This window comes from Petromyzon marinus, chromosome 66, assembly GCF_048934315.1.
Source record: "Petromyzon marinus isolate PM22_M1 ecotype Great Lakes invasive population chromosome 66, UKy_Petmar_22M1.pri1.0, whole genome shotgun sequence".
NCBI classification, from domain to species: domain Eukaryota; kingdom Metazoa; phylum Chordata; class Hyperoartia; order Petromyzontiformes; family Petromyzontidae; genus Petromyzon; species Petromyzon marinus.
The window spans coordinates 521,914-541,040 of record NC_133732.1 but is presented as its reverse complement, the minus strand read 5'-3'; the positions used below and the strand labels follow the sequence as shown (position 1 = coordinate 541,040).

The following is a 19,127-nucleotide window of genomic DNA, read 5'->3' as shown; positions in this document are numbered from 1 at the left end:
GGTTAAAGGGGGGAGGGGGAAGGAGGGCGGGGCCAAGTGGGGGACATTGATGGGGTGTGGGGCTAAGTTAATCATTATTTTGTTCTGTTGATGGTGCGGTACGTCCAGTGGGCCACTGCACGGGGGCAGTGGGAAATTAAGTTAATCATTATTTTGTTCTGTTGATCATTCGTTTGTTCTGTTGATGGTGCGGTACGTCCAGTGGGCCACTGCACGGGGGCAGTGGGAAAATTAAGTTAATCATTATTTTGTTCTGTTGATCATTCTTTTGTTCTGTTGACGGTGGACCACCGTCAACAGAATGGTGTGGTACGTGTGGACGTACCACACCATCAACAATTTTCCCACTGCCCCCGTGCAGTGGTCCACCGGACGTACCACACCATCAACAGAACAAAATAATGATTAACTTAGCCCCACACCCTATTAATGTCCCCCACTTGGCCTCGCCCTCCCCCCCCTTTAACCTGTATTTAAGCTCGAGGCTCTCAGAGCCTCCCCACTTGATTAGCGATCTTGCTGTGACTGTCCCACCTGAAGACGGAAGCTTGTGTTGCCTCCGAAACGTCGTGATAATTTTTATTTTTTTATTTTATTTTTATTATTATTTTATCCCCATTCTTCGTGACTTTACCGAAAGAACCAAGAATACGGTGCAAAATAGTGCAGTGCAATGCGTCATTCATTATAAATTACGGAAGTTATCATGCATTTTAAATGCTGTAGAGTTAGTGTTATATGAGGTTAATGTAGCTGTACTAACACGAGAGAAAACAACAAACAGCGCAAAAGTGGCTGCAAACATGAGACCAAACAATGCATTATTGAGTTGACTCACAAACCGTGAATTGTGACAATTCCGTGGATCGCTACACTCGCTGTATGTGGTGAACATCACGATCTTGCTGCAGCAGAAACCAAACTGAATAACTAAAGTGTTTACCAGTTATTTACGATAAAAATCACGTAAGATCAAGGACAGCATACCCTCGCAGATTATTGCTGCTGTTTGAAGTTGGCTGCAATTATTTGTCCCAATCTGCAAGCAGTCAAATATTTGATTCGGATAAGGCGAGCAAACTAAATTATCAGGCAATATTGTTCCAGCTCCAACACCAAACTGCGACATCATTCCACGAGCTACACTCCAACCGCAGTCGAGCAGATGGCAAATCATGTCTGCATCTTGAGTGTCGACAGTTGAATCACAGATTTCATTCCAAACACCATTTCTCGAAATCGCCACCCGGCCCTCACAGCGATTTGTTCCACCCACAAGACGGAGTCCTTTCGCTGAAATAGACAAGACATGATAATGTTAAGTAATTTCATAGCTTTTTTGCAATAACAGTGCAGTCGTAATTCCCCTCCCAGCCGCTCTGTGTGTACGTCCAAGCTGACGTGTAATCACCTCCCCTCCCCATAGTCTATTTAATGAGTCCAGATGGCACACAGTCTCTCAGGGTTCACACAATGGAACAATACTGATCTTTGCACCGTGGGTAGACCCACTACCCCAGCTATCACTCTTAGTCAGCAAACCCGACTCCCAGTGACCCACACCATCGTTCTACCCGTTGTTTTATGTTTCCTTAACCCCGCCTTGATTACAGAACCTTCCCTGCTCACCCCCCACTCTCATACCCGGTCCCCACCACAACTCCCGCCACTCTGCAAGCTCTGCCCTCCTTCTCGAACCTTCCACAACCTTTCAACCTACAAGACTGATCCTTGCACCGTGGGTAGACCCACTACCCCAGCTATCACTCTTAGTCAGCAAACCCAACTCCCAGTGACCCAAACCATCGTTCTACCCGTTGTTTTATGTTTTCTTAACCCCACCTTGATTACAGAACCTTCCCTGCTCACCCCCAACTATCATACCCGGTCCCCACCACAACTCCCGCCACTCTGCAAGCTCTGCCCTCCTTCTCGAACCTTCCACAACCTTTCAACCTACAAGACTGATCCTTGCACCGTGGGTAGACCCACTACCCCAGCTATCACTCTTAGTCAGCAAACCCGACTCCCAGTGACCCACACCATCGTTCTACCCGTTGTTTTATGTTTCCTTAACCCCGCCTTGATTACAGAACCTTCCCTGCTCACCCCCCACTCTCATACCCGGTCCCCACCACAACTCCCGCCACTCTGCAAGCTCTGCCCTCCTTCTCGAACCTTCCACAACCTTTCAACCTCTTCCCTTCTGCACACTCGGTGGCTGTCCATCTCACTGTGCGTGCATTCATCATATCTCAACACGCTTTATCGTTACATTTTTAATGGGCAGATTGTTTTTGCTCAAAGCAATTTTCGCGAAATGTGGTACTTTTGAAGAACGCATCTACTGCGTTGAACAATTACTGTTTATATACAAAGACAGTTCTGTATATTTTAGTGATAGCTGATAGTGTTTGATAGTTTTTAATGCATCTACTCAATTATATGAATTGAATCATTTTTACATTTTGGACGATACATACCTGAGCAAAGAGTGTAGTAATATCCTTCCTGTAAACAGTCATACTTATTTCTTGGTGTCACATTGCATTCCGATATATTATTTGCAGCAATGTCGCACTGAACACTCAACGTGGGCACTGGTAGCGGAGTGTTGTAACGTGTGGATGATATTTCATATCCACATCCCAATTCACGGCAGGCAACGTTGCCCATGTAGGAAGTGCTTCTGCATATTGTTCCCCATTCTCCATTGTTAAATATCTCCACGCGACCTTGACATTCCATTTCACGGTCAACCAGATGAATCATATCATCTAAATAAACACACACATAAAACACACGCATATTTGCATATGAAACAAATAGGAGTAGACAAGGATCTCATTGTATCTATCCATAAAATGTGTTTGTTATAACGAATATTACTCCATTAGCCCGCAACACAAGACAAATGATATTTACGGTCATCATTACATGACCAACTTCGTCCCCCAACAAGACTTCACTCTCTATGTAGCACACCTCATGTAGCACATGGGAATTGTGAAATTTAAGATAACGTGAACATGCGTTAACTTAAAGGTGAAGTAGTTTTCATGATTAGAGGGTACAACACAACGAAAGGTGAGACAAGATCTGTTCCCTTCACCTACCCACACGAACTCACTGCTCGCCCCCTGCCAGTTGAACTTACTCGTTGGTCCAGTTATGATCAGCGATTGGTTTCTGTTCCCGGATGCTGTTGAAAACAACAAGTTGAAGGATTACATTTTACACCATGCAATTCCAACGTAACTAAACAGAAAAGGTTTCACAGCCAACATTCATGATTCAGAATTTTATTTTGGGTTAGGCCATGCAATTATCTGACCAAATCTGCGTGGTTAAGTCCCTCCACTACCCGACAAAGTCAAACACATCAATTGCCACATGGTGTACGCGCGTCTAACACACCAACCACAATTTGTTCAGCTCAACAGTAAATAGAAGAACAACTCTACTAGAGGAATCTTTTTTTAGGTAAAGTCCTCGCTTAACCCGTCGTGTTCATTTCTGCTATAACGCGGTTCTTCCATTCAGGAACACTTTTCACACAACGCCGAACGCGCCCCGTTATAGTACGGAACGTGCCTGTTATAACGTGAAATGTGCACTGCTATAGTGTGGAACACGCCCGTTATAACGTGGAATGTGCACCGTGATAATTCGGAACGTTCCCACCATAACGTGGAATGTGCACCGTGATAGCGCAGTTTCTGAGTGGTTGACAACGGACTACTTTCTTGAGCCGCACGGCTGAGCCTTGAAGTCAAATAGCATGCGGAATGATACAGTAATGCAGTGGCAGCCTACCCTCGGTTAATTGTACGGCCATCTCAGTGTGTGCGAACTACGTCGAATCTCGCCAAACGTCATTGTCATTGAATTATTCATGGGAGGAAATTGTTTTCGCTGAACACGGCACTTTTCAGGAACGCGTCTACCGCGTTGAACGAGGAATACAAGACACGGGAATATATATTTATTTTTAAACTACACCACTAAACTTTAAAGTGGTATGACCTGCATTGAGATATTCCCCCCCTACCCCGTGAAGAGCATAACAATGGGGGGGGGGGGGGGGGGGGATTGAGCCTGGAACCAGATGAGACTGATTTGAGTTGCAACAACCTTGTGGAGAGAAGCGTGGCCATCTCTCAAGAAAAACATTGATATTTGGGCCCAAAGGACAGGCGTAGGTAGTTATATTTGGTGCAGGGTATCATTGCAAAATATTTTACTGTTCACGGGGGAATTGTTTTGAGTGACCATCGTGAAGTCAATGCTAATGCAAGCCATTCTCGCTGCAAGAGCATTCTTTTTTTTACGAGAATTCGCCAGAACGAGTAATTTTCAATGAATGTAACGAGCGGAAACTGATCTATCAAAAGCCTCGTGTGGCGGCAGGAGGCGCACCACGGCCCTCAACCACAGCCCCCCAGATACTGTATTTGCTTCGCATTTGTGCTGGGATGCGTGAAACGCGTGTCTGGGGTGGGTGCGGTGTGGGGTGGGTGGCAGGTGAGGGCCTTGTGGTCGAACCCTAATGGATGGGTGGCGCAACGGTTAGCGCGTGGCACTCCAAGCCCCGGTCCAACCGAATTCGATTCCCGCTCACGGCCAACACCAATGACGATTATCCGAACCTGTCCTAGAGCTCTCCCAGGACCCACTTAAATGTGTACTTGGTGCGGTGTGTAAACATCGCCACTCGTGAGACAAAGGCGTAGGTGCTCGCTAACAGCACTTGACCCAACAGTCTATTAAGGCTACGCAGGGGATCTTTGTCTCGGGGGGAGGTTAAGAGAGGGCGCGAAAGGTCTGTGTGAGTGGAGAGACAGGAGGTGATGTCATAGGCTATATACGGGATCTTGCAATGTGGTTCTTCATGTGCGGTGTGACATTTGATGAGTTATTACTTTATTTTACAACTATACAGTCATTTGTATTTATCTTGTTAAAAAAAAGTTGTTCAATGGTGGACAATGTTAGAATTGAAAGGTAACGCCGCTTTTAACGTGGGAGTGAGTCAATGGGAAAACGATCATTTAACGAGTTTTCGCTTACTGATCAAATTTCGCTTAACATATCTCGCTCGTTTAGCGAGACACGCTTGTGCCTTAGGCAGTGTTGTTTATGGCTGCGCAATACGATCCAGTAAATTACTTTGGTGTTGTGTAGCGAAAGTATTATAGTCATGACGCAGATTCAAGATAATTATTGTTATCACTATGCAGATATGCGGATTCTGTGAAAATATATAAAATGCATTGCTATAGGATATTATGTTGGTGTGATTTAAGGAAGTGGTCGTGATGCTAAATATCGTGGAAGGAAGAGGACGATGTCGCTATGTAGATATCTTGATTGTTTTGTAGGAATAGAGGGATATTGGAGTTGATGAAAAATAAAATAATCGGTTCTGCCCGTTCTGTGGCAAATAAAGGTGTCAAGCCCGAGCTCTGAAACTTTTGCTGAAAGTGTGGCTCGGTATGTGAGGAACTCACACCCCTGGAGTAATTATAAAGCTGCAGTTTATCGGTCAAATATTGAGGCACCCTGGTTAATATAGTGGGTATATTAACCAACTTATACACACCATCTGCTTTACAGTGAAGCTTGCAGAACCTGTGACATTCGAAAAAGAGTAGGTCATTGTGTGCTGGAGTCGTCATCCAAATTTGACAAATGACCCATTCATTATGCAATCAGGAAACGCATAGCACCATCACTACCGGCTGTAAAACTATTGCACGCTACGTGAAGCATAGCACCTTCGCGATAACACTGTGCTATGAGAATGGAGAGATACCAAATATACTTTTCATTTGAAAAGCCACCATTCATTTTAGTAGCATGTCCTGCCCAAGTGCAACTTACTTTCCTTGACGGTCAATATTATGTTATTTATTAGTATACGTTCTATAAACTCTTCCTCTCTGTCAGGTTAATTCCAAGCATGCGCCATCAAAACAATACCATGAGCAACGATGGAGAGCATCTCACAGAACGAAACGGTGTGATAAACAAGTGGAAAGAAAACACTGAAACGTTGTATAACCCCGCAGTTACAATTAGCACGGCCGGACGTTCAACATACATACGAGAAGCAAGAGGAGATTACAATTAAAGATCGGTGCCAAGTTGAGGGCAACACGATTTAATGTTAAGATAAAGCAGCGATTAAACCAAAAAAAATATAAACACAACAAAGCAGAATGTGTCAATGGAAAGTGGCAGAGATTATTTGGGTAATGGCAGATACAATTTGGAAATATTTGATAGATTGGGGTAAGGAAATGTAGGCTAAATGTGTACTTAAAATTGATAAAATAAAAAAAAACAAATCATTGCTCACCTTCACAAATGATGGCAGCTGTCTGTGAAAGGCTGCAATTGTTAGTTCCGTATACGAGGTTATCATATATTCTGTTGCCAGGTGAGGATAGGTTGTCTGGGAAGATGGTTCCCTGTCCGAGTCCAAATGCCGACACGTTACTACCATAAGCAAGGCTCCAGCCACAGCCCAGCAGACGGCAAATGCCGTCTGCGATGTCTCTGTTCACAGTGGAGCTGCAGAGCTCTCCCCAAACGCCATTCTTGTAGACTTCCATGCGGCCCTCACAGCGATTGGCACCTCCAACCAGACGGAGCCCTGCAGCTGCAGATCAAAATGAAAGTAACCGTGAAACGTGAGCATTAAACATCCCACAAGAACGCATCCACGCACACAGTACGAATCTAAATTGACTCTTCGTTAATCCATTGCAGCCCATAAGCCAGGATCCAAATGTTGGCCATTCTATGATTTTCAATATTCTGCTATTGAAACTGAAACTCTTTACTACGCATTATTCCACTTTAGGCTGCATTCAAACTGGGCTAATTTGAACTCTTTTGGGTAATTTCATCAAACACAGCCTGGCATCCCTTGTGGATGGGGTTCATGGCTCCAGTTAGGACGCAGAATCTCCGCCTCAGGCTTTGCACTTGCAATTAACGTGCGCAAATATTTAATAGCAAGATGGAAGAAATACGATAAAAAATAGGCCGTATTCTTTCCTGCAATAATACCGAAGGTGTTAAAATATTCAAACACCAAATAGACACGTATTGCAAGGTATCATTAAGTCTGCTTTAATCACACATCGCGTTTGTAAAATATGCATAATCAAAGCATGTATGTTTGCATGTTAAACCACACGTATATGGGTTAATCCACACATGCATGATGTCTGATTAGGGCAACACATGGTTCTATACGCAACATGTAGTGGAGAAAACTTTTTTTCCCCAAGCTCTAAGTGGGGCCGTGAGCCACCGCTGTGAACAATGAACACCATTGCATTGCTTTACTTTGATTCGGTTAAAATATATTTTGTAAGGCACAGTACCTGAACATGAAACGTAGCTCTTTGTTGGGTCCCAGTATCCACCACTACAGTACTGGTTTTGTCGTGACAGCGTGCACTGGGACATTGATTTCTCTAATCCAGTGCATGAGGCGGTCCACGCGGTATTATACCATTCCACATAGTAATAATTGTAATTTATTGATTGGCCACAACCCAACTCCTGGCACACAGCATAGCTAATGGATGGGTAATAGAAGCATACGCTCTCCCATGTGCCATTCTGAAGTATCTCCACCCGTCCCTGGCAGCTGTACTGCCTGTCGACCAGGCGCAGGGCCGCATCTGTGAAGACAAACAACACGATCACGCGTTGTGATTTACAATATAACAATTTGGAGTTCATGCGAAAAGAAATTAAACCTAAAAATCTAAACTACAACCACGTCCAAATGAATAGTTGTGTCAACGAAATTGGGAAACAATGCATGGTACTCAATAAGCTATAGCAACCAAATGTTACATATCATCACCATCATTCATTATCAATCCTACATGTGTACGTAGTACATCATATCTCTCCAACCTTTATCGTTACATTATTTGTGGGGAAATTGTTTTCACTTAACGTGGCACTTTTTAGGAAAGCCTCTACTACCGTGTTAAGTGATCTGCTATTATACACAATAATGATGCAATCGGGAAATACATGGCAACAGCACTCCCTCCTAAAAAATAACTGCAGACTACGTGAACAGCCACCAGAAGGCCTTCCTATAGCATTGCTATAATTCATGATACCATGATGCCACGATCCATTTCACTCTCACACATCAGCTGATTGCATCGCTTTGTCTCTGCAATGGTCATCCTCTCGAGAATGCTTGCTTCTTCAGCTGCCATTCTGTCGCCAGTCGTGTCCATTGGCCATAACTCCATTCTAGCTATAATGTGTCCTTCGCAAGCCCATTTGCTTTCTTTAACAATCAATATGAAGTATCTAATTTGTGTTCATTGCTCTGTTCCTCATTGTTCAGTGTAATTCCAAACAACAAATAGAAGCAAATGTATTTGTCCAGCGCCATATCTCAGAGGCGATGTCACGAGGCCGAGGCCTGTGGCGATGCTGGATTAGAGAGGCAGCCGGTGACTTGGTCCGAGTCCCGAACGCTACGCAAAACAACGACGTTTTAAATGTTTAATGTTTATTTATTTACATTTCATAAGATGGCATGAGATCGAATATTATCAGGCAGAGCATTATAGAATGCTCCGCTGGCCATTATGGCTCTGGTAGGTGGAATCAGGAGCAATGATTCGCTGGATAATTGCAGACGTTTGATCGGAATTGTGAACCATGAGCTGTTCAGAGAGACAGTCGACTGTTCTGCAGAGCCTGGTAAGTTATGGATGCAGCCTTTTACCTGAATACATTTCAGAATCGGCAGCCAATGAAGCCATATGAGGAGTCTATTGGAACTGTCACAACGTGAGGCCTGGTTAGGCTGTTTGGACTGTGTAGCTCTCTTTCAGATGTGACCTGTCCACAAGTGATAACTCAATGAAGTGGCTTATCAGGTGGCAACTTATCGCAGCAAAATACTCGAAATGCATGTTTCAAAATGTGGAGAGAAAAATTGGAGGACCCGGAGAAAAATCCACTTGACCACGGGGAGAACATGCAAACTCCAAATATATAGGCTTCAGCCTTGGGATCGAACCGATGACTTCCTGCATACCAGGCGAGGGAGATAACATCTTGCCACCGTAGCACGTTATCCAGTATGGATCTAACATAATGGAGCACCCAGATGTGGTAGATGCAGTCACGGCAGATGTTTGTAACACGGCTGGGGTTTAAACTGAGATGCTTGTCGAGCATTACCCCGATCATATTTACAGTCAGAAAGGGGTAGCGGAGCCACCGGCAGAAATTAACTTGCGCATTGCCTTCAATTTGGCGATGGCCTCCAATTTTACTTTGGCTCAACCGCATGTCGTTGTTGCACAAACTATGATGATAGTGCACCTGTGCACTGATTGAAGTCAATATTGATGGTCGATGTGGTACGAGGCTCTAATTTCACAAAGTGTTGTGTCATTGGCGCAATACGTTAAAGTGTTTTCACTTTAATGCGTTTTTTTTCTTTTATGGAAGGTTTATTGCTTAACACGAACCAAGCCCGCTACACCGCAAGTCTGGCGGGTGACGGACTACTAACTACGCTAGGAGTCTAGTTGCTCGCTAACAGCACCTGCCCCACGTGCATGTCTTCTGTAGCGTGTTCCCAATTGTGATTGTCCTAAACAGAAAAAGTTACGGTTGTTCCAGTGCCAGACAGGCAGGAAGCAGTCCGTCCGTAGGCTGTATTGAAACAACACGGTTTGGCCCGGGATGTCCCTGCCAACCCCTGTGGTCAATGCGGCTGGTTTTCTGTTGGGTACGCAACTATTAGTTGCACAACTTTATGAGTTTCGTTTATGTTGATCATCTTTATGAGAGTTATGCCCCTGTGTTAAGGGCAAACAGACAGATGGGTGGACAGACCTGATGCATTAATACGTTTCAACCTTATTTTCATAGTTTAGTTTCATGGTTTAATTTATTTGGTATAGCCCTGTGAGCCATTCGGCTCTTGAATCGGGTGCAACAGCAACAAATAAAAAAACAAAAACATGAACAAGAAAACATCTTAAAGTGACTTTGAAAAGCAGTGCAATATAATATAATAATACAAATGAATGTTTTCATTTTAAAAATATCAACAAAAATATAATATTTGACATGGGGATTAACTGTTGTTTCTCTTTAATTAAGTTGATTAACAATCAGAGAAGTGATGATCAAAATAGAGTGTAAAACACTTACTCGATGAATTTGTTATAATCCATGGGTAAGCAGTCGTTGCAGGTGCTGAAGAAGCAAACACGAATGTGAATTCAATAGAGTTCACTGTTTTATTATAAACGGTGATTATCGAATTCGCTTTATTAATGGTTAAAACACGCAGAAAAGTGTAAAAACATATCTACAACCAACAATACGATTACTTAGTGAATGTAATTACATGGCAAAATGTGTATATGTTCAAATAGAGAGAATAACATTTTAACAAATAACTCACTTGTTTGAATAGTGTCCGTTGTCACTGGAGTTGTGGAAGCTGAAAACAGTCAGATCTGCTATTAGTTTATGTTGTAAAGTTGATGTATAAAGATGCATTTTTTTTATCATAGTTTCTGAGCACAAGATCCAGATGGGCCCAGAATGCCAAGGAGCCAGCAAACACATTCCTGCAGAGGGAGCTGGTAGGAACGTTGGGTTGCTCGGTCAGTGGCGAGGGTCAACGGCGTCGTGGTGTATTCCGCAAATATGGCCGACTGTGAGGGCGGGCACAAGCCGGCGTAAGTAGGTTAAACGTTGAGTTTTATAAGGGCACCACGGGGTGACCAGCCCCTCCCCACCCAGCCCCACCCCTTCCACCCTCCACCCAGCCCCACCCTCGCCACCCAGCCCCTCCCCACCCTCCCCACCCAGCCCCTCCCCACCCTCCCCACCCTCCCCACCCAGCCCCTCCCCACCCTCCCCTCTCCAGCCAGCCCTATCCCTCTTATTTTTGGATGCACGACGGACGGACGGACGAAATAATCCCCTGTGGGCTGGTGTAACCAGGAGGTTTCTACCAGTATAAACATCGTCATACTAGCATGTTGAACAATACCACCGGATCTAAGAACTAATGAACACTGCCACCCAAATTATCAGACTGTCCGTAACAAACCTTGTCTACTCTAAGATTATATGTCTTTCAGAAGTTCGCCACAGAAGGCAGCCGAGGTCACCAAACAGGATTGCGTGAATCCTCACGTAGTGCATTATCGCTGACGGACTACTCACTATAATGCGAGTCTCGCGCGTGACGTGCTGCTCAGGACAACGCGAGTCTAGCACGTGACGGTGTACTCACTACAACGTGAGTCTAGCACGTGACGGTGTACTCACTACACTACAAGTCTAGCACGTGGCAGACTACTCGCTATAACGCAAGTTTAGTGTGACGATTGTGGTTATGTTATTAATAAATGGTGCGTATATTCGCACTACAATATGGTTATTAAACCGTGTGAATGTTTCTGGGTTACGATTGGCTTAGGATAAATGGGGAGTATGTTAGGCCACGCCCTTCATCAACACCTCAGAATAGGCAGGCACCTGACTCAATTGCCAGAATCACGTGACCACCGCAGGATGATTTTGAAGAGAGGGAGATGTTTATCGGGGGGCCAATCGTGACACCAGCACATCGATATTACAGGTCCGTTGGCGTACCTGTGAGCTGCGAGCCGGACAAAGAAACATCTAATTTTGGACCCTCGTCCAGAAATTCATTGGGTGCACGTAGCCAGTGTTAGCTACGAGTCGTATCACAGTTGACGAGAAGGAGGATCACGCAACAGAACCAAAACAGCGCAGAGTACTATTACAACTTTATTTTATAATGTATTAATGGCCGCAATGTGTCCTCGATAACGAGCACAGCAAGGACATATCAAGACACAGTGGGCACGGGTCACAGACGGACTACCCACTACAACGGGAGTCTAGCACGTGACGGACTACCCACTACAACGGGAGTCTAGCACGTGACAGACTACTCACTATAACGCGACTCTAGCATGTGATGGACTAATTTTCTGAGCGGCGTGGGTGTTGGCAGCGTTGTTCTGTGATGCTGGAAGCTGGTAGCGTAGTACCGTAGTATTGGTACTGTAGAACTCATACGCGCTGTGATACATGGCATGCCATCCTCTTCCTCCTCAGGCTTTGTTTTGGCATCTTTGCATGCGCATCGTCACATCTCTCTCTCTCTTTTTCACTCGCCATATCTCTCACACACTTTATGTTTAAATCAATTACTGTCACACATAGCATATTTATATAAATATATAAACACAACACGTAAAAAAACATGTACAACAGTGGACTGTAATATAAAAAATAATTCAAATACCGTATTGGAATGGCTCCCCCTACCATCACCGTTATTCCCCAGGGGACAATTACTCTTGCTTAACGCGAATTTGCTTTAAGCAGCAATTTTTAGGAACGCAACCGCGGCGTTGAGCGAGGACTCGCAGCATGCGAGTGTAAGTTTTTGTTTTACTTAATTAAAAAATGTTTAAATATATTTTTTATGTTATGTTTAAAAACCATGCTCGGTGATAAGCACATTTACTGAAAGTGTACTCACTTGTTGAATCAGTTGTAGATGTTGTTGTACTTAAAGCTGCCCTAGCTGAAAGATAAAATAAACATGAATTAAATTTTGATTTAAAGCTTTCGTGACTGCAGGGATTCATATTCTTGGTTCTTTCGGTAAAGTCACGTAGAAGGGAAACAATAAAAATAATAAAAAATATATATTTTTATTAGTACATCTTATATCAATGGCATAGGGGTTCTGAGAATCTTCCTCAATGACACTTATTTATGGATAGCTAAACATGATAATAACAACATAATCACCGTTAAAGTTGCAATCATCATCCTCCACTTTGGTGACGCAGCCCAGTGATAGCGCATTCGCCGCTCATTACAGAGGTTCACGGTTGAAATCTGGCAGGCAGCCCTGGTTAATACTGCAAGTGCCTTAACCATCAAATCTCTGCCATCTGCCTCTCAGCAGATGTTAAAGATACCGTAACGTCGTTCAAAAATGTCTCAATGAGGATTATACAGCAATCATCACATCATACTAGTCGACTAATGCCCGCTTGCAGGTCGGTGCTCAGCTATCTTGTCACACACATGGGCAGCTGCCAATGTGGGTTTCCTTGGAATATGAGTGAGACGCAATGGAAAGGATCACTGAGCCTCAACACTCTTTGACGTCAATCATGCCAGTCAGGGCGATGTTGCTCTGTATAATCCTCTATTGAGTAATTTAACAGGACATTTTTAATAATTGAGATGTATTGGCCAATACCAGTTACATTGTAAATATATATTTTAGTGGTGGAATTATAATCATTTATCCTGAAAGAATCTGATGAGCTATGAAGCTCTTTTTCACAGATGTCCAGTAGGGGCAGATCAGCAAATTTACATGAATAACAAATAGTAAAAGATAAGCAAGTCAATATGAATTAATACATGGATTTAAATAAAAGACAAAAGTATACAATTAACAAGTACATAAATTCTTGACAATCTGTCAACACCAAATGTTGGGCTTGGGAACCAGAGAACCCTGAGGAAATTCACTAAAGCAACCAAAATAACAATGAGAAATTGTTATCGAATTCTGTAAAGAAAAACCCTCAATTTTTCAAGAGCTGCAGGTTGCCGAATGGTTTCAAATTCTTGCTTTTCCACAAGGCTGGATGTTCTGACAACAGAGGTGGAGTTAACGGAGGAAGTTATTCTAAAGGGGTCCAATTAGGAGATTGTCGAATTTGAATTCCTGCTGCAAGGTTGGTAAATTCAGAAGGCTATGAAGCTGCATATCAGGAATGAGGCCAGCGTGTTGTGAGTAGTGAAAGATATGGCCAACAGAGGAAACATGGGAATTCATGCCATCTTTGACTTTTTTCAGATCAGAGCGCCAATTATCAACAATCGAGAGCTTATGCAGTACTGCATGGTCAACAGTTTTACCATGAATCTGCTTCATAGATTTTCTGAAAAGGATGGAGGAGCGAGGGACGCGCGGGGTGGCCATGCAGCGTAGTGAATACGAGTTAAAACATTTGATTTGCTGTAGTTGTGGGCTTTGGGGCCTGGAATGAGCTAAGTAGTGACAAAGGAATATTTCGGGAGCGGAGGAAAGTGTCGGGTGGAAAAGAAACATAGCGTAGGGTGTCAGATGTTCAAACCGCATCACGGCCGTGGTGTGCCCGGGTGTATTGATGAGGCAGCTATTTTCTCTTGGAGGTGAATTTTCGCTGCATTTGTTTTGGATCGTCACAGAAAACCACCCGCCACTGCCGTGAAAGTTGCCCTCCTGAATTCTGAAGACTATGGGGAGTCGGCAGCTGGGAGACTCGCGATGAAGAAGGGAGGTGACCACCTGAGGGCTGTGAAGTTGTCCTTGGAACGTGTTATTTAATCTGTTTAAGAACTGGGGGAACACTTAATACTACCCTGGAGGGTTGCTCCGCAGTTACCTCCGTTCAGCATTCGTATTTGAAGAAATCCGTGTCGGGTTGTTATATGATTGTATTGTTTTGTTGTTGCTGTTATGATGGTGATTTTTTTGCTATAATTGTTGGCGATATTTTCACTCCCCCGGAGAAGTAGCAAACTTGTCACCATTAAACAATTTAATAGCTATAAAAAATTGGAATAAAAAATAAACGCCATTATTTTGCAGAAAACTGGCAGTGATCCTTGTTATACTCTGCACACGGTCATTCAGTGCGTCGCGTGAAACAGAGGCCCCACCATAAACAATACCACAGCAGTGCGAGTACTGAGAGCTAGGGTTTCGTTTATTGACCAAAACCTCCTAAAGCTCATGTCGCGAAAGGACTCGCCATTACAGATGAGTCCCGTACTCGCGCAAGGATGCCTGCTAGCTTCCTGAGCCATCTAGATCTAGAGTGCGAAATATCAAAAGATATGCCAATACCTAAATGGTCTAAATTATCTCCGCCAGAGTGTGTATCAAAGGCAACCGAGTCAGAAAGTGAAACTCGTGATGATTCTATATCACAAAAATTTATTATGCGAAAATAAAAAAAACGTGTTTCCTCGGCGCTTGCATCTCGAGTAAAAAGGAGATCTCCGCTTCACGTGTCCCTGGCAAATATTTTCAGCGGCAAGGGGAGAGGATCCTTTTGGTTATGTAGAAATGTTAAAACATCCATAAAATAGCCCTTGAAGTTTCGCATGAATCTATGTTGAGACATTTGGGGTTGATTTTGCAGGAAGAAGCTGTTGGGTGGTGGCTTGAGGTGATGGACCATGTCGTGTCAGGCGATGATTTTAAACTTCAATTTTTGCATAGATTTGCTGGCCCTGATTTCCAAATCGGCCAAAGACGACTAATGGCAAGGACTTTTACAACAAGCGGGCGAACCAATAGACTGATTCTATAGGATGTTGGCCAGGCAATTATCCTCATTTGTGTGGAACCAGGGTGATGAATGTGCCTGATAATGATTTGCCTTACTTTCTTGTACAGGTGAGTAGCCTGCTGGTATCAATACTATTGGACTTGGGCTGTTCAAGATGCATGATCAGTCCTGCAATATAACTAAATTGGGTTTGCGTGAACACATTTCTGTGGAAGGGACTTTCACAGTGACGTTAGCAGATGATTCAGTATTGCAAGCCCAATGGCAAGTTTTTCTCTATATTAGTCTGGGGGGGAAATATGTTGCCTGACTTTCTGTTGTCTCAGGTTTATCATTGGACATGGTTCTTGGAGTCGACTTTTTCCATACTACACAATGTTGTTGACGTGGCAAGAGGATTGTTGCTTTCGCTGTTGGGTGTTACTTTTCCATTGCTGAAATATGGTTTCTCCTCTTATAAATATTGACCAGGTCCGGATCTAGATCACGTGTGAAGAAAACAAAGATGCCTTGTTGGGATTGCTACGGCGTTTTCCGGATGTATTTTCTGAGCAGACAGGAAAGACAGTAACCCTGTGTCACACAATTGAACTGACAGACGAAACCCCTATAAGGTCCCGCCCATACCCATATTCTGCACAAGAGAGAGAATTCAAAATAGAGGAAATATCAAAGATGATAATGGAAGGATTAATTGAGCCAAGTTGTTCCCCATGGGCTTCTCCTTTCATTTTGGCGCCGAAAAAAGATGGGTCTCAGCGCTTTTTGTGTCAGATTCCTATCCATTGCCACACATTCCAGGTTTGTTGACTTGCATTGGAGGGGCTACATGATTCTTGATGCTGGACTTGCGTCAAGGTTTTTGGCAGATCCCTTTGGATTCAAAGAGCCAAGCCCGCTCCGCTTTTGTCACTCAAGAAGGCTTGTACCAATTCCATGCCATGCCTTTTGGATTACGAAATGCTCCTACAACGTTCCAACAACTGATGAACGAGGTACTTCGGGGTCTGATGGAAACGTGTTGCTATGTGTACATCGATGATATCATAATATTCTCAAAGTCTTTTGTTCAACACTTGGAACACCTGCACTTATTTCTGCCAGGTTGCCTCAATATGGATTAACTTGTAAGGAAAAATGCTCCTTTGGGAATAAAGAAGTTTTATACCTTGGCCACATCTTCACCCCACAAGGAATCGATATGGATCCTGCGACGGTTCAGGGGGCGCAAGACTTCCCCAGACCTACTAATCTAAAATAATTGCAGAGATACGAAAGGCTGTGCCAATGGTATGCCCGTTTTGTACCTCATTTTGCCCATATCTGTGCCCTGATTAATGGGTTGCGCAAGAAGGGAGCCAAATAGGTTTGGACAGAGGAGTGTGCGAGCACGCATTTGTCCAGGCTAAGCAGGAGATGTGTGAGCGCACGCAGCTGCACTACCCTCGCCCAGGAATTCAACTAGTTGTGCAAATGGATGCTAGTAAAATTGGTCTGGGTGCCATGCTCTATCAGGAGGAAAAGCCCGACCCGGGTGTGATTACGTTTGCGACAGTATCATATCAACGAGTTGGAATGCCTCGCAATAGTATGTGTCCTAAGCAAATTTAGGGGTTATTTGGAGGGCCAAACCTTCTAATCGCGAACAGATAGCAGGGCTTGGCTGCACACAATTAAAACTCGTGCTGCAAAACTGCTATGCTGGTCGTTGGAGTTGAACAGTTTAACTTTTGAAGTGGAAACAAAATTATTTTGTAGATTGCCTGTCAAGGACAACATCGGACTCACCCGTTCAGAACCTGAGCGATTAGGAAGAAGTACTGTGGATGGCCCTGTGAGCTCACGAGAAATTGTTGCAGTCCCTGAAAATAACCCACTTGCGCATTCGCCGGTGCCACAGATTAGTGACATGGGCCCTGAACGTGACCACTCAGAATCGTGGGTTGTTGCTGTTCACGCTAATCAGACACGTGTGTGTTTGCCGTGGAATAATTCTGAGGAGTTGAGCAAACTTCAGTCGACTGCCACAGATTGTCCAGCTTTGGGAGATGAGACAGTTCGGAAAAATAGTAGTGTGTTGGAGTTGCTAGTGGTGAGGTCAGGGCAATAACAAAGGTGTGCTTGGGTGCCTACAAATCTGAGGGATCAGGTAATGCATTATTACCATGACCAACCACACAGTGGACATTTGGAGTCTGAAAAACATTGTCGAGGATTAAAGAAAGATTTCGATGGAAGGGGATGAATACGGATGTGAAGAAATACATAAAAACTTGTGAATGTTACTCTTTGGTTCTTTCGGTAAAGTCAAATAGGTAAAAATAAAAAAATAAAGTTAATCAAATCACGACGTTTCGGAGGGAGTGGGATGGGAGACAGTTCTGTCCCCCGCCCCGCACCGCCCCCCCCCCTCGTCCGTAGTGTAGGAGCAGCATCCGGAGCTTTGCCATCCCCGTCTCCCAACACCACCCCCACCGTCCTCCCTGGCTCCCCCCCCCCCTCCTCTTACCCTAAATAATAATCTCTTATTACAAATAGCTCTCTTTACAGTGATTTTACTGTGTTAGTTACACCTGATGACAGAAGCTTGTGTTGCCTCCGAAACGTCGTGATTTGATTAACTTTATTTTAAATTTTTACCTACGTGACTTTACCGAAAGAACCAAAGAGCATGGATCATTGCAGTCACGAAAACTTCAAATCTTGTGAATGTTGTCAACGAACGAACGAAATCCAGTCATTTAGCACCGACTTGAAAATGAAGTCCACCCTGTGTCGAGGCCTTGGTACCGAATCTATTTGGATTTAAAGGGCCCCTTGCCAAGGAGCACGCAAGGATTTGAATATTTGTTGATCGTTGTTGACCAAATACATAGAAGTTTCCTATAGAGTTTTTTTTTATGGCTCTGGGGATAGAAAAATGGATAAAAATCTATTTTCTGGGCCTTTAGAAGTAACTGAAACTCCCACACAAGAAATTAGCATGTTGGTTGAAATACAGGGTGTTTAAAGAGATTGATACGATTTGAAATCGTATCAATCTCTATATCTATATCTCTGCAACCCCAAACCGCCCATTAATGAAACTCTTACCGCTTGAAAGGGCGGGGCATAGAGTTTCAAATGATTACCACTAGATGCCTCTCCCAGCGCAAAAACACCCCCTAGGCTCAGTCATTCGCAAGATGGTGACGCCGCAACACAGGGCGTTTTGCGTTCTGCAGTTCAGCAAGACTGAATCCGTAATTGCGGTGCAGCGTGCGTTTCAACGGCGTTTTGGCATTGATCCGCCAATGTAAAAGAGCATTCGTCGTTGGTACCGACAATTTTAGGAAACAGGTGTTTATGTAAGGGGGAGAGCACAGGGCGACCACGCACCTCAGAGGAAAACGTGAGAAGAGAGGCGTTTGGGACGAATTCAACTATCATCTCGATTTGTCCATACAGCAGGTGGAGGGTACATAGAGCATTTATAAAATGGTTAGTACAACTTAATAACTCATGAAACCGTTTGTAACTTTTTATGAAATTGTAACATGTTGCCATCGTGAAATATACGGCTTGAAATTGGGCCCATAGTTTTTAAACACCCTGTAGGCTTGGACCATCATATGGGAGTCCAACATGTACATTTTTTACAACCATTTTATCAGCACCACTCCCGAGAGGAAGAGGTAGTGTGGCCTCAAGGCA

The 19,127-nt window shown here is 43.9% G+C and overlaps 1 protein-coding gene across 2 annotated transcripts in view; it reads right to left on the bottom strand.

Annotated features, from left to right (window-relative positions):
• The window catches only part of LOC116956549 (scavenger receptor cysteine-rich domain-containing protein DMBT1-like), a 113,771-nt gene that overhangs the window by 54,149 nt on the left and 40,495 nt on the right, over window positions 1-19,127 (bottom strand). The window contains exons 6-13 of one of the 2 annotated variants that reach the window (XM_032978242.2): window positions 12,608-12,652; window positions 10,481-10,519; window positions 10,225-10,269; window positions 7,398-7,700; window positions 6,362-6,664; window positions 3,158-3,202; window positions 2,484-2,777; window positions 988-1,293 (exon numbers count right to left, since the gene is read on the bottom strand). In XM_032978242.2, coding sequence (XP_032834133.2) covers window positions 988-1,293; window positions 2,484-2,777; window positions 3,158-3,202; window positions 6,362-6,664; window positions 7,398-7,700; window positions 10,225-10,269; window positions 10,481-10,519; window positions 12,608-12,652 — 1,380 coding nt within the window. The remainder of the gene's footprint in view (window positions 1-987; window positions 1,294-2,483; window positions 2,778-3,157; window positions 3,203-6,361; window positions 6,665-7,397; window positions 7,701-10,224; window positions 10,270-10,480; window positions 10,520-12,607; window positions 12,653-19,127) is intronic. The other variant, XM_076054366.1, reaches the window with a different exon arrangement.